The sequence below is a fragment of the Cupressus sempervirens genome, chromosome 2 (assembly GCF_028749045.1).
Source record: "Cupressus sempervirens isolate cs-2001-9-10 chromosome 2, ASM2874904v1, whole genome shotgun sequence".
In the NCBI taxonomy this organism is placed as follows: Eukaryota; Viridiplantae; Streptophyta; class Pinopsida; order Cupressales; family Cupressaceae; genus Cupressus; species Cupressus sempervirens.
The window spans coordinates 503,241,717-503,255,109 of NC_143119.1; the positions used below are offsets into that span (position 1 = coordinate 503,241,717).

The 13,393-nt window shown below is 36.0% G+C and overlaps 3 protein-coding genes across 3 annotated transcripts in view; 1 reads left to right on the forward strand and 2 right to left on the reverse strand.

Moving 5' to 3' along the window:
- The window catches only part of LOC149573199 (uncharacterized), a 78,281-nt gene extending 74,646 nt beyond the window's left edge, over positions 1–3,635 (forward strand). Inside the window, exons 5-7 of the mRNA XM_089814374.1 lie at positions 1,761–2,369; positions 2,913–2,984; positions 3,146–3,635. Of these exons, the coding sequence (XP_089670500.1) occupies positions 1,761–2,369; positions 2,913–2,984; positions 3,146–3,382 (918 nt within the window). The 3' untranslated portion in view covers positions 3,383–3,635. The remainder of the gene's footprint in view (positions 1–1,760; positions 2,370–2,912; positions 2,985–3,145) is intronic.
- On the reverse strand, positions 3,552–5,288 carry LOC149573200 (uncharacterized). Its single transcript, XM_089815925.1, has 4 exons — positions 5,170–5,288; positions 4,811–5,075; positions 3,760–3,813; positions 3,552–3,644 (listed from the first exon to the last, which is right to left on the reverse strand). The coding sequence occupies exons 1-4, from the start codon at positions 5,211–5,213 to the stop codon at positions 3,552–3,554; spliced, it is 456 nt and encodes a 151-aa protein (XP_089672051.1). The 5' UTR covers positions 5,214–5,288.
- Positions 5,289–5,319: 31 nt separating this feature from the next.
- Positions 5,320–7,020, reverse strand: LOC149573201 (uncharacterized). Its single transcript, XM_089814376.1, has 2 exons — positions 5,831–7,020; positions 5,320–5,702 (listed from the first exon to the last, which is right to left on the reverse strand). Exons 1-2 carry the CDS (start codon positions 6,968–6,970, stop codon positions 5,343–5,345), a joined length of 1,500 nt encoding a protein of 499 aa, XP_089670502.1. The 5' UTR covers positions 6,971–7,020; the 3' UTR covers positions 5,320–5,342.
- Positions 7,021–13,393: the final 6,373 nt, after the last annotated feature.

The window sequence follows — 13,393 nt, forward strand, 5'->3', positions numbered from 1 at the left end:
CTTCATAAACTGAATACACTGCTCACTCATCTCTCATTAAATCTGGCATAATGATGAAATAGTTAAAAAATATCTCCTCCTTGTAGTTGCTTGCATAGTTCTACTTCAATCCTCTAGCACTATAAATCTGCTTATATAATCAGTTATAACCATAACATCAGCTATGCTACAACAGTGATTATAATTTCTTTATAAATTTGTCCACAATGTTTTCATATATTTACTTCAAAATTGCTCTATCCGTTGGTACTTCTAATATTTATATCTTGCAAAAATTACCAATGACAAAAATCCTCAACATCGTTTCACAAACTGAGACACAAATTTTAGGCTCCATCACCTTCATTATGCGACAACATGATGATCGTCAATCTTCTTTTTGATCGGAGGTTGTGAGAATTGCATACTGTTCCATCCTTTGGGGACCCACAAGGACATGTGGCGTCACCTCGCATTCTCGCTTTTCTTCAACATCGATCATTTCTCTCTTGCGAGGATGCGAGAGACCTTGATCTCCATTTGAATCGATGATTAGGAAATAACTGGAAGAGACCACTCAACCTGACTTGAGAACCAATCGTGGCATGACAGCTGGCACATGATAACAAAGCATTTGAAGTAATCTCTTATAGGCCCATATTGTACACGTGTCATACCTTTGCTATGTCGCATTAGTTAAAACTTTGAACACCTTTATTTTGTGAGAAAACGAGAATTGATCTTGGCAAGATTTGAGGGTTGTTAAATTGTTGGTCTTTGTGTCTCTTTGGTCCCACGAGACAGGTGTCAGCTCCTCGCAATTTCGCTTTGGTTAAACATCCTGTATCTTCAAATCGCGAGAATGCAACGGCCGTCGATCTTCATGAAGATCAATGGTTATAAAAATAACTCACTACTTTGGTTAAACAAGGCAATTTATGCGGGACACGGGCTAACCATGATGAAACCATAGGTTGAGCAGAGAGATGATTCAGAGAGATAATCGTATTCTACGAAAGATTTCAAAAATAACAAAGAAACAACCCTAGCAAAGAAATATTAAAGTAATACTAGGGTTTTTCCAATTATGTCATGCTATAATCGTTAAAAATTTCAAAAATATTGCACAGCTATTTTGAAACAACAGGGCATAAAAACAAGGGATAACAGTATACAAACCAGCTGCAAGTACATTTGGATAACTTTACAAAACGACAATAGCTAACCCTCGGGTATTGTGTTAATTTAGAGATTATTCCACTCCGACAAGCTGTAGTTACAAGGTGCCTTTCTATCCTAGGTACCTACAGCCTGGGAACATCTAGCCTGTTAATAGTCATTGAGAGCCCCTTTTTGTCTTGCTGATGCATTTCTCGAGGATCTTCTCGAATATTGCGGGTTGCTCTATCCTTTGTAATTATATATAGTTTCATAAATTTAGTCTCTAATGATAATAGTCGATAATTTCTACATTTCAAAGTATTATTTCTGTGAGGTAGTCTCTAGTTGGCAGATTCAGTAGGCATACACGGTATCAGTTCACGAGCTTCACATTAGGGTAATTTGAACTGGCAAAATGAGAAGCTTTTCCACAATAATATTTGTCATTAAAGGCTCAGTTAGTGAGAACTGTAGAAGAATTGACAATTTTAAAATCAAAATTTTCTTCCCATTCTATTTTATTCCAAAATCATAGGTTCTTATTGGATCAATTTCATTTGCAATTTATTTGTAATAGCCTATACATTTTCTTATTGCAATAAACAGTGTCTTTGGTGTAGGTTTCTACTGAGCAATGTCAGAGCTATAAAATGCCTCCCAGTGAACAGTTATATGCAGATGGAGTGGGGGATGATATTGACCTAGAACCAACAGAAGAGGAGCTTTCTGACTTGTCCAAAGCATGTAACAGGCTTTGGGAACTTGATCTTAATCGCTTGGTGCCTGGCCAGGACTATGAAATTGATTGTGGAAAAGGCAAAAAACCATACAATGAAGGTGATGTGGCACACAATGTACTTTTCAGCTGGGTGAACAAGCTCGTATTTAGAAGACCTACCTATTCTCGGTTCTATGTTCTTTTGGATAACTACAACCCAAGTCAAGGATCACATGAGGTGGTTACTTCAGAAGAAAAACAGGAACAAACAGCATTTATTGAAGAAATCAGCAGAACTGCTCCAATCAAGTATCTACATAAATACCTGGTTGCCAAGGGACTTACATCTCCTAATTATTCAGTTTTCAAGGGAAAGCTGAATTCCATTTGGTTTGATCTCTTGGATAGGTGTGGGACTAGTGATAACTCCTCAGCATTTGAACATGTTTTTGTTGGAGAAATTAAGCGGCACCAAACAAAAGAAGTTTCTGGCTTCCACAACTGGATTCAGGTGCAGACATTCTCCAAAGTATTTTGTTTCTTTTGTGATTTCAATCTAAAAGTAAGTCTGGCTTGAAAATAATGCAACAATCTATTTGAATCTGTTTTTCAATATTCTACATTTCTGAGACATTTCTTCAATTAACAAAGAATGGAGAACAAAAGAGAGATGCAGGGACAGATTTAGTTTTGTTTAAGAGGGAAAGACACACTATTGGGGGAAGAAGAACGTTGAAAATATGTTATCTTTTCAGCTAGACATTAGGCCTCTCTTCATCAGTTGATTTTTTTGCTTAAAAAGGACAAAAAAGTTAATTCAAATGCAAAAGTACAGGCCAATGGGAGAAAAGAAAAAACAAATCTGAATGCTGCTACAGACAGTGTCAACTTTCCTTTGTCCATGATAATGATTGATGCTGTTTCTAGGTGTAACTGTTTAAGAGTTTCTCCATTCAAGGGTTTGGATTACTCCATGATCCATTGTTAGGGTGGAAGCTATTTTGTTGTCCCTGAGGCATATTAGTTTAATAAGTTGTTTTTTTGTGTGTCACAGTTTTACTTAGAAGAATCAAAGGGAAGGGTTGATTATCAAGGTTATATCTATCCAAGGAGGCGTGGACAAATTGTGAGTGTACTTACCTCTCTGTCTCTCTCTTTGCTTCTTGCTCCCTCTCACCCTTCCACTCAGCCCTTCACTCTCTCACACGTACACATACCTCTTTTCCACTGACATACAATGGGAGCTTGAATATACTAACTGTGCCTCTCTGGTGTTAAATGGTTCAGCCAGATTCTGAAACTCAATTGCTTACTGCTCAGTTTTCATGGAATGGTATTCTCAAGTCACTTTCTAGCATTTTGATTGGGGTCAGCCCAGAGTTTGAGGTCGCTCTGTACACCCTTTGCTTTTGTGTGGGAAGGCAGGATAATCACATTGAATTAGGTCCTTACAATGTGAATATCAAATGCTATCCACTGGAAGGAGATAAGATTGGATCAGTATTTCCTATAGCTGAGGAATAGACCCAGCAGAAATTGTTTTGTGGCATTTGTATGCTTTGAAAGCAATGAAAATGTTTTTCTATTTTGTTTTTAAAGTGCCAAGCAGCATTTCCATAATGCTTATTAACTTGATTATCAAAATGAACGTATTTGTTTTATTATTATGAATGTGATTTTATGGATTCTGGATTTAGAGACAATCTTTTAAGCCTGCAATATCTTTGGTGCGGTTCTGTGGAACTTCATAATATAGTTGACACATTTCAACTTTCAATGGAACTTTCTGGTATGATATGTTTCTGCTTAAAATTTACTTATTATGCATTTCTAAAAGTTCTAGGTAGGAACTGTTGTATTAAAAATCATTTAATTGCTCAATTAGGGGAAAGACCCAGTACCTGAAGACGCTCCATTGGCTGTGATAGCAGATGTTGATTTGATGCCCTTATTTGCTGATTTAATATTCACACTTGTTGTTTTATTGTTCAATTTTTTGACAACATTGCATCAATAGGTGTGAGTTAAAAGCTTAGTTGCCGATTCGTGACACGAATCCGATTCGGGCACGTGAATCGGATCCGTGGATTCGGGATTTTTTTTTTTTTCCCAATTATGATTCGTGGAGGATTCGTGCATATATATATATATATATATATATATATATATATATATATATATATATATATATATGCATTATATATACTAAAAAAAAGAGAAATATACATAATTCTAAAACTAAATCATTTCATAGTATGAATCTAGTATACTTGATCAATGACATTGATAATTAATCTATTTTCACGATTATAAAGAAAATCAACACATTCACATTGAATTACTGAAAGTGAAAGCTTGTAACATTCAAAATATAGATCATTAAACTTAAAGTTTATAACATGATTTACTCATAAAAGAGTCAAGAGTCAACACTAAAGTTTTTTATTTAATCATCAAATGGATTTTCAAGAAAATCCGCATCAGAGGGGTACTGGTGAGCTGCAAGTGCTGCATCTGTATTAGTAGAGGAACCCAAACCACTAGTAGTAGAGGGGATTGTTAACTCATAATCCTCCTCCTCATCATCCACATCAATCAAAGTGGATCTAGCAAGATCTCGGATGGTCATATCTAAATCAGGAGTCTCGGGTGCTACATCCCAAAGCTTTTCGGGCCCCTTCTTGTACTTAGGATCCTTCCGTGACAACAAGCGCAAATTGTTGTGAATGAACACAAGGTCTTCTGATTTTTTTGGAGCCAACCGGTTGCGTTTGATTGAGTGGATAAAGGAGTAAGTACTCCAATTCCGCTCAGCGGCAGAAGAGCTGGCAACCTAAAGAGAAATTAAAAATTATCAATACAACAATCAAGATAAATAAATTAAATAATAAATTCAAGGAATTGAGAATGTTAACCTTAAGCTTAATTTTACAAACTTACTTGGGATAAGACCTTTATGGCAAGAGGTTGGAGGTACGTGAAGGCTTGCCCATGAAGGTACCACCATTTGATGACACCCATCCTGCTTTGGTCTGCTATGGCAATAGGGTCGAAATCCTCACCTGAGTTGAAAGCAGCAAATTCACTCCTCACAATTGCCCCAATCTCTGGATCTTGGAATATCTTAGCTAGTGCCCTCTTATACCCATCTGCAACCTCTGCATCTCTAAATGGTGGCACTCTACTTGGAAGGCGAAGTACATCTGCACTATAGTACCTGGGGATAACAAAAGACAATTGAACACTATCAAATATCAATAGCACAAACATTGGATAAAATAAGCACAAACATTTGATAAGAACTACAGTACCTCGGGGATAGAGCATATGCAAGGAGGTGCAAAGGTGTGGTCATCTTGTTCCATCGATGATGAACAATTTTTTCCACCTTCTTGTAAAGGGTGTCCTCAGGATCATTCTCCCTCCTCTGTATGACTTAAGATATGAAATATGAATAATAATTATAATTAGTGAATATGTCAATTTAAACTTTAGAATCTAGATATCTCTCAAATAAAAAATTGTTGTAAAAGAGCGTAAAACTTACCATTTTAATTTTTTCCAGCATACTATCCATGGAATCATAAATATCCCCAAGGCATGGCTCATCACTATCTGCGAAGCGAAGCATTGCCATTATTGGATCGGTGATTTCCAACACATAACTCACAAGACCCCACCAATCCTCATCTAGTATCATTCTTCTCACATTTAAAGCCCTTGCTGTATTGGAATTCTTCCAAATGCCCCATTGGGGGCTAATGACCATATGCTTCAATGCTTCTTTTACCTTCACAAGTCGTCTCAAGACGATTGTGTGAGAGGCAAAGCGGGTTTCAGCAACCTAAGAACATGTTAAACTCAAGTTAGTAAAACATTTAAAAATTAGAACATGTTAATGTAAACAACAACAAAAATTAATAATTGTGGAATCCAATAATATTCAATTATATATTAAATATAAAAATTTACCTTCAATAACTCCAAGTCCGAGAAACTCCTAAAAATTGCTTGTGACATGTGGTGATTTGTCACAAACATTTGAATCTCTTCAGCTTCCTCATATATCATTTTCACCCAATCTATTTCGGTGCCAATTGCTTTCATCACTAAATTGAGAGAGTGGACGGTGCATGGTGTCCAAAAGATATGATCATATCTAGACTCTACAATTATCCCTGCAGCCCTGCAAACTTTTGCATTGTCCGTGACCACTTGAACAACATTATCAGGACCCACTGACTCTATGGCATCAATGAGAATGCGTGAAATAAATTCTGCATCTTTCACTTGCCCTTCACAATCAATTGCCTTCAAGAACATTGCCCCCTTAGGGCATACAGCAATAACATTGATCAATGGACGGTTTCTACAATCTTTCCAACCATCCGAAATAATAGACACACCTGATTGAACCCAAAAATCTCTTATTGGTTGAAGTTGAGCCTCTACATTTTTCCTCTCATCATGTAATATGGTAGTGCGCAACTTCTCATAACCAGGCGGTTTGTAACCATGGGGTGCATCATTTATTGCTTCCACCATCTCCCTAAAATAAGGTGATCTAGCAAAATTAAATGAAACACCATTTGCAATTAAACAACGTCCAATTTTGTGATCAGCAATGTCTCTCTTTTCAATTTGGAATGCCCTATCTAGTGGGCCTCTCTTGCGGGTGAGTGGAGATGGGTCTTCATCTTCATCATTTGTAGTTGGCATAGGCAAAAAAGGATGTGTTCTTGTGTTTGTTTGATCAAATGATGGTGTTGGTATATTTGTTTTTTGGGAAGCACCACGTTTTGCTTTTGCAACTGCTCTATCAGCATCATCTTGCTCTTTTGCTAATGCTGCTATTTGTGCAGCTGGTAATCCCTTCTTATCACTACCTTGACACATGTGAATTCCTTCACCCGCAGGGCCCAAAAAATGTAGTTTCACTCGGGAATAGGAGCTTCTATGTTGTATGTTGCAAAAATTACATTTCCATATGTATGCCCCACCCCCAGGACATTGTGCAACTCTTGTTGTGTGTCTCCATAAAGGAGACCCCTTATCAATTTTGAAGCTTGGTGATGCAGCCCCACCCCCACCCACTGAGCCTTGACTACTCATTGTTCTATTCTTGCAATCTAGAAAAAGTGAAAGAAAACCATACTTCACACTTGCACAAAAACTTGAAAATTTGAAAAACTAAAAATAAATCAATAATCTATGAAAGAATTCAAGAATATGGTTGAAATGCATACCTTAAACACTTCTTGCAAGGTATTTGAAGCTCCACAACCGATCTCCTTCGAATCCAAGCACTTCACTTCAAACTAGCAAGTATGAGAGAGCAAAATAGAGAGCAAAATAGAGAGCAAATGAACTTGCATTGTGATTTAGAGGGTCGTTTTTAGGGTTTAGGGCCTTTAGGGCAAAAAAAAAACATTAAAAAATGATAATGGGCCCACGTTTTTGCATTCTCCTCCTTCATTGCCGTGGATTCACGCAGATCCGCGCGTGGATCCTCGAGGATCCGGGCAGGATTCGTAATCCTGCCTGTGGATCTGTAAGGATCCGTGGGCCGCGGATCCTTACGGATCCACAGGCAGGATTACGAATCCTGCTCGGATCCTCACGGATCCATACGTGGATCCGGATCCGAATCGGACCCGAGCCTGGATCCGGCCTTTTCCAGGCAAATCCGGTAACTAAGGTTAAAAGTTGTTATTGCTATGATGATTACACATAGTTGAATGAAATATGCCCTGAGTTGTAAAAAGTGACCTGTCATGTGATGCCACATCAACTGCCCAAGTATAGGTATCCTTCTTGAACAATCATTGGTCTCACCCTTTTCTGGGGCTGTTTTCGACACCTTGGAAAAAACATCTGATGTGACCTTGAAACCTTAGTTATGAGCAGGGGACTTGCCAAATAAGCTGCTGTAAAAAATTGGGAGTGATTTGAAATTTCCACAGGATATTGAGAAATGCAAAGTTAGAATGCTCAACTATTGGGTCCTCTCCCCTACTTGTTATTAAATAGATTGCGAGATTTTTAAAGAAAATATTTATGTTTTCAAATGTTCTAAAAATTGATTATCTGCAATCTAATTGGCTAAGGGCCGAGAATGCCGGTACATTTCAAATAATAAAGAACTGGCTTGGATACAAGATTTTGACCTTGATCTATCTGTCATGCTATTGAAGGGGTAGAAACCTGAACAAACAACTGTCCTCCCAGATGGGCCAATCAAAATAACTGTCTTATGGTCAGATGAAGATACCACAACCTCCAACTAGCTTTCCATCCTAAACTGGGGAGTTTTGGTAAATCAAGGAGCTAATTCGATATAACCCACGAGACCTCCAACAATGCACTACGGGCCGAAAATGGTAACCTATAACCCAACCCCTAGACTATAACCTAGACTAAAATCCTCTCATCAATCTTTATCTCTGGTCTGACACAACCCCCAATGTAGTTGTGAGGAACATGATCCATCACCAATTCAAGGGGCGGATCTTAGCCCAATGGGGCAGACAGGGTTGGGCTTTCTTGGGGTGGGCAGGAGAAAAGGGTTTGCCACCCACCCCAAATTAATCAGCTTGCTAGAGTATGCTTGCAGGCTGATTAACTAACTCCCAACTATCATATCTTTGGGGGTTTTGGGCAATACTCTGTTTGTTGACCTCCTATAGTTCACAATTGATTCCCTACCAGCGGCACCAAACTACTCTTTACCTACTGGCCTAGGGGCTCAAACAGAACAATGTAACCCTCTACTGCTCATGTTGGGAAATGGTTAGTAGAGAGAGCCAAGGACAAACCATAATTCGAATATATTTGTTTTGGGTTGAACGTTCTCAACTATCTTAGCTAGTTATGAAACAAGCCTCTTGGTTAGTTTACCAGCAACTGAACGAAAAGACACTTCCATTGTGCTTTGGCCCTACCCAAACCCATCCCTATCAAGGAATACAAAATTTATGTTGTTTAAAATGTTACGTAGTCACAAGTGCTTTCAAATAGTAAACTTTTGGAGGTTTAAACATTTTATGTACTAATATAGCGTTATTTAGTAATAATTATGAGGCTTTAATGCATATTGCTTGAAATGCAAATGTATATGGTATGTCTTAATAAACTAAAAATTAGATTTTTTTAAGGTTAAACAAAATGGTATGAGATTTCAAATGTAAAGATGTGAGTTTTTCAATGAGAAAGATTTGTTATATAGATAAAAAACAGAATGTCTCTTGATGGGGGCGATGTTGATAATTTGAGTTATTATTTGTTGTGTTAGTTTGAGTTGTCAAATTCTAGTCATATCTCCTTACTTTTGCTTCTGTGCTTTATTTTTAAGTCGAGCTTAAAATTTCCGAATTTTCATTGAGATAACATGTTGTAAACTAAGAAAAATCTGGAAGAAGACCCACTAAGAAAACCAGAGAGTTAGAAAGTATGCAGAATATTGCTGATGGCAGACAGGCTACTATTCTAGATTTTACCCTTAAAAAATAGATATGAAAATCATTACTTGGTATATTAGGGGGCTGAACAGTATTCATAATTTGGATATTGTTAGATAACAAAAGTCTGAGTTTCTCCTGCTTCAAGATAAGTGCTGGAGAAAGAACGTTTCTAAGGAATTTGTAACTAGAAGAACAAATTTGATCAGCAATCCTTGGTGATTTTCCTGGTCTGGGAGGCTTCTCAGGTCGTCTCGCGTTCCATTCTGTTTTTCCAGGTTCCAGTGTCCTCGCTGGTTTCTCTTTCTGATCACTTTTGTTGGTTTTAGGTCCTTGCTTGACCTGGTTTAATTGTATTGCTGGTTTCAGGTCCGCTTAAAACCTGGTAGAGCTTCATGGTATATCTTTCTTTTTGATGTAAAGGGTTTCGGGGCCCCTTCAAAACCTGTTTTTACCTTAATCTAAAAACATGTTGTAAACTAGTTGATTTGCCATGTTCTGTAATATTTGTTCATATTGGAAATGGCTATGTAGGCGTCAACGGAATGCCTCATGTGACAAGTTTTCAAATTTAATAAGTAAATGAAAAATCTAAATATATATGTATTCCACATCAATATAATTATTAAATTTCAAAAATTGAGAGTCAAGCATTTGTTTGATGCTTGGATAGACATCTCTAGTGTTCTTCGTAACGAATTTGTTTTTTAGTTAACCACATAATATTTTTTGGCTCTGTAGATTTTTAAGGCACTATAATTTGGGTTGTATGGGTTTCTTCTAGAAAAACTAATTCATTTTCATAGTAACACGGAGACACGTTCCCCCCCCACCTTTTGCCCCATGTCCCGAAGACTTGGATGCACTGGGGACTTGGGGACTTTGTCCCCTCGTCCCCAATGGCGCCACCAGATTTTGCCACCTTCGCTGAGGATGGGAGACGTCCTGATGTTGACTATTTGTTGATTCGACTAGTTATGTTCAATGTTCCAATTCCATCCAATGTTCAAGTATTTACTCTTTTACATCTTTATATCTTATATTGCAACACATCTTTTTAGAACTAGCATTTAAAGTACCATATGTATATATATACACACCCCCTCCTATCCCTCGCCACCGTCCCTATGCTGTCCCCAAATTAAGGCCCCTTTGTCCCCCCATTCCGGAAACTTGTCCCTTCGTTCCCCTGCCCCCCCTCCCCCAGGGTGGTGTAACTATGTTTATTTGCTTATTTTAACAAGATGTAGTTTGAAAGATGTTATTCCTTTTACATGGTTTGTTCATAATGGTTTGCAACAAAAAAATATCGAGAAAAAGCACATGTTATAGGTGAGTTTTACCATTTATCAATGATGTGAAGCTTTTATAGAGTTTTCCTCAATTGGGAAAATTATGCATCAACTTCTGCTTAACACAATTTTTTGGAGCTTAGTCTTCCCCTATTTTGGTAAGCATTTTTTCTAATAATTGAAATAAATCAAGAAATTAAATAGATTAAGATAAACAAATGATCACCCAAAACATTAAAACGATATGCCTATATGCAATTTTTTGAACTTAAGTAAACATTTGAAATTATTTGTCACTCTTTTTTTTCAAAAAAAGTTTGTTTAAAAGATTATTTCTTTATTTTTATTTTGAAGTATTATTTTAAAGACTAGAGAATGAAATTGGTAGAGTTGAGTATGCTACTTGGAAATTTAGAGAAATTAATGCTTGATGCACACCAAGAATACCTTGAAGATTATATGGCTTTGTTGTATTGCATTTTGAGAAGCACTCAATTGTTGAAAATAATTAGAGCTTTTGTGTATTATGGCTTGGATTATTATGGATTTCTCATGTATCTTAGATTTATAAATCATTTCCTAGAAATTTAAGGGTTAATTCAAAAGTGTCTTTTGCAAATTGTAATGATTTAGAAATAGAAAAACAAAATTGTCGATGTATATAGGTATATGTAAGAAAGAAAATTGTAAATTATTATTCTATCATCTTGTAGAATTATTCATATCTTGTTTCTTTGCTCAACCATATTTTTCTTTTAACATGTAATCAAAGTAAAAATTAAGAGCTATTTGGTATTGTATTTGAAAATAATTGTGTCCTAAAAATTTGTAATGTTCAAGGGAATTATATTAGTTGTTACTCTATTTCATGAAACTAAACAATATTTTGTTATATAACATTTGCAAAAAATATAATGAAATTCATAATATGGAATGTGCTTGATAGCTATAGGCAATTCAAATAATCAATGTGAAGATGATTAATCTTTTCTAGGAGATTGAATTTTTAGTTATTTATATAATCTAATGTGAACATTTTTTGTTAGAATAATAGGATCATTGAGAGGAGGGGAATCAATGATCTATAAATAATTTCAAATGATTTTATACATTAAATCAATGATATATGCAACAATAGATATGTGCTCACATTAGGATCATTAACACTTTGTTTATGTGGAAAATTCCTAAGAGCCTAAACTACTTTGTAAATATCCTTTAATAAGCCTTTATGGCAAATACTTAGGGCAACCATTCTAATAGTACCAATCCCCATCCCCATTATAATTTTAGGACCTCTTATTCTAAGGAGCACCAACATCTTATTTGCTTTAGAAGTACCTACTTTAAAGAACATCCATCCCTCACCATCCTAAAGCACCCACTTCTTGCGTAGATACCAAAGAAAGTTTAAATCAGAGGGATACTTTGTTTCCTTACATAGCATTTAGAAACATATCAATATCACAAAGATCTTGTCTCTATTCCACAAAAATCTTGTCATGAATGATAATTAGAATAAACACACTGTCTTCAGCCACTTAGTGATCATTCTTCCTCTTAACTACATTGATCAATAACAAACATGCCAACACACCATCTGCCAGTTCAGTTCATTTGCAACCAAAACCCTGTCACCAAACATCTGTAATACAAAGAATCTGAAGCATTCACCTTATATCCATTGTTGATAAGGTCATCTTTTCATGATGGTTTTGGTCATCCTTTCATTAACCCAATATCTGTGCTCTAATCAGCTGCAATCATATTATCTTCACATTGTTTTCTTCGTATCTATTATTTCCCAAAGTATTAAAACTAACAATTTTCTTGTTCAAAACAATATCCTCCCCATTCAAACCAATCCATTTCTCATTAACTTAAATCTATTGAAATAGATTTGCTCTTTTTCTTTTAAATAAATCTCTTTTCCTTATTTCAGAAAACCAATCTCAAAAAACCAAACTGCAAATTTCGTTCAAAATGAATTTATTGTTCTAAAATGAAATCGACGTCCTCACCTTTTCTAGAACCACCTTTTTTCATTTGAATCGGTGTTATAAAACTGATCAGTTCTCTGTGTCAAACAGATTCCTAACTTCCCTTTAGAAATAGTTTCTTCCTTACTTAAAACGTTGCACATTAATTTCATCCTTACAAAAATTTGTTACCAAAGTCTGTTAATTCTCCTCACAAACCGAACTCAGTAAAACCATAAGTCTTAAACATTTATTCCATTTGTTTTATGGAATAAAAAATTGTCTATACTTCAAAACATGTATTAGCTTTGTATAACAAATACCATATTGTCGTGTAATGATAGAAAATGTGCCAACCTTTGATAGTCTTTAAAAACAACTGTTGGCTGCATATGATCATTATATCTAGACTTATATCACTATCCCATAAACTTCCAAGCTATATTCCTAAACTCATTTCTAGACTTCATGTTGTGCGAGTGACAACATATTTGTCCTTCCAAGTTGCTTCACATTATTATTTTGTTCTCGTCACCATGTTTTTCTTTTCGTCACAGACTAGGATAGTTTTCTGTTGTTAACTGTTCTGTTATGTTTCTGTGACCACAATGTTCTGTTCCTGTTGCAAACTCGACAAAAGGTAAGATGTTTACGGCAGATCTAAACTCATGTCTATGTTTTTTGTCACCACAAGGTTAGAAACCATAAACTTCCATATTAATCTCTTGATTCATCTCTTATCAACATATCTATACCAATGTGTCATGACTCATCTTTTGATGCTCCTATTTTCTAGCTTGTTTTTAG

Bases quoted from the DNA above. Each gene is read 5' to 3' on its own strand.
- LOC149573201 (XM_089814376.1), bottom strand. From the start codon at position 6,970: ATGAGTAGTCAAGGCTCAGTGGGTGGGGGTGGGGCTGCATCACCAAGC. The intron at 5,703-5,830 runs GTAAATTTTTAT...ACATGTTCTTAG, and splicing joins CGGACTTGGAGTTATTGAAG to GTTGCTGAAACCCGCTTTGC.
- LOC149573200 (XM_089815925.1), bottom strand. From the start codon at position 5,213: ATGACCACACCTTTGCACCTCCTTGCATATGCTCTATCCCCGAG. The intron at 3,814-4,810 runs GTCTTATCCCAA...ATATTAAATCAG, and splicing joins TCCAACCTCTTGCCATAAAG to CAAATAAGGGCATCAAATCA. The intron at 3,645-3,759 runs GTACTGGGTCTT...ATATCATACCAG, and splicing joins AGCCAATGGAGCGTCTTCAG to AAAGTTCCATTGAAAGTTGA.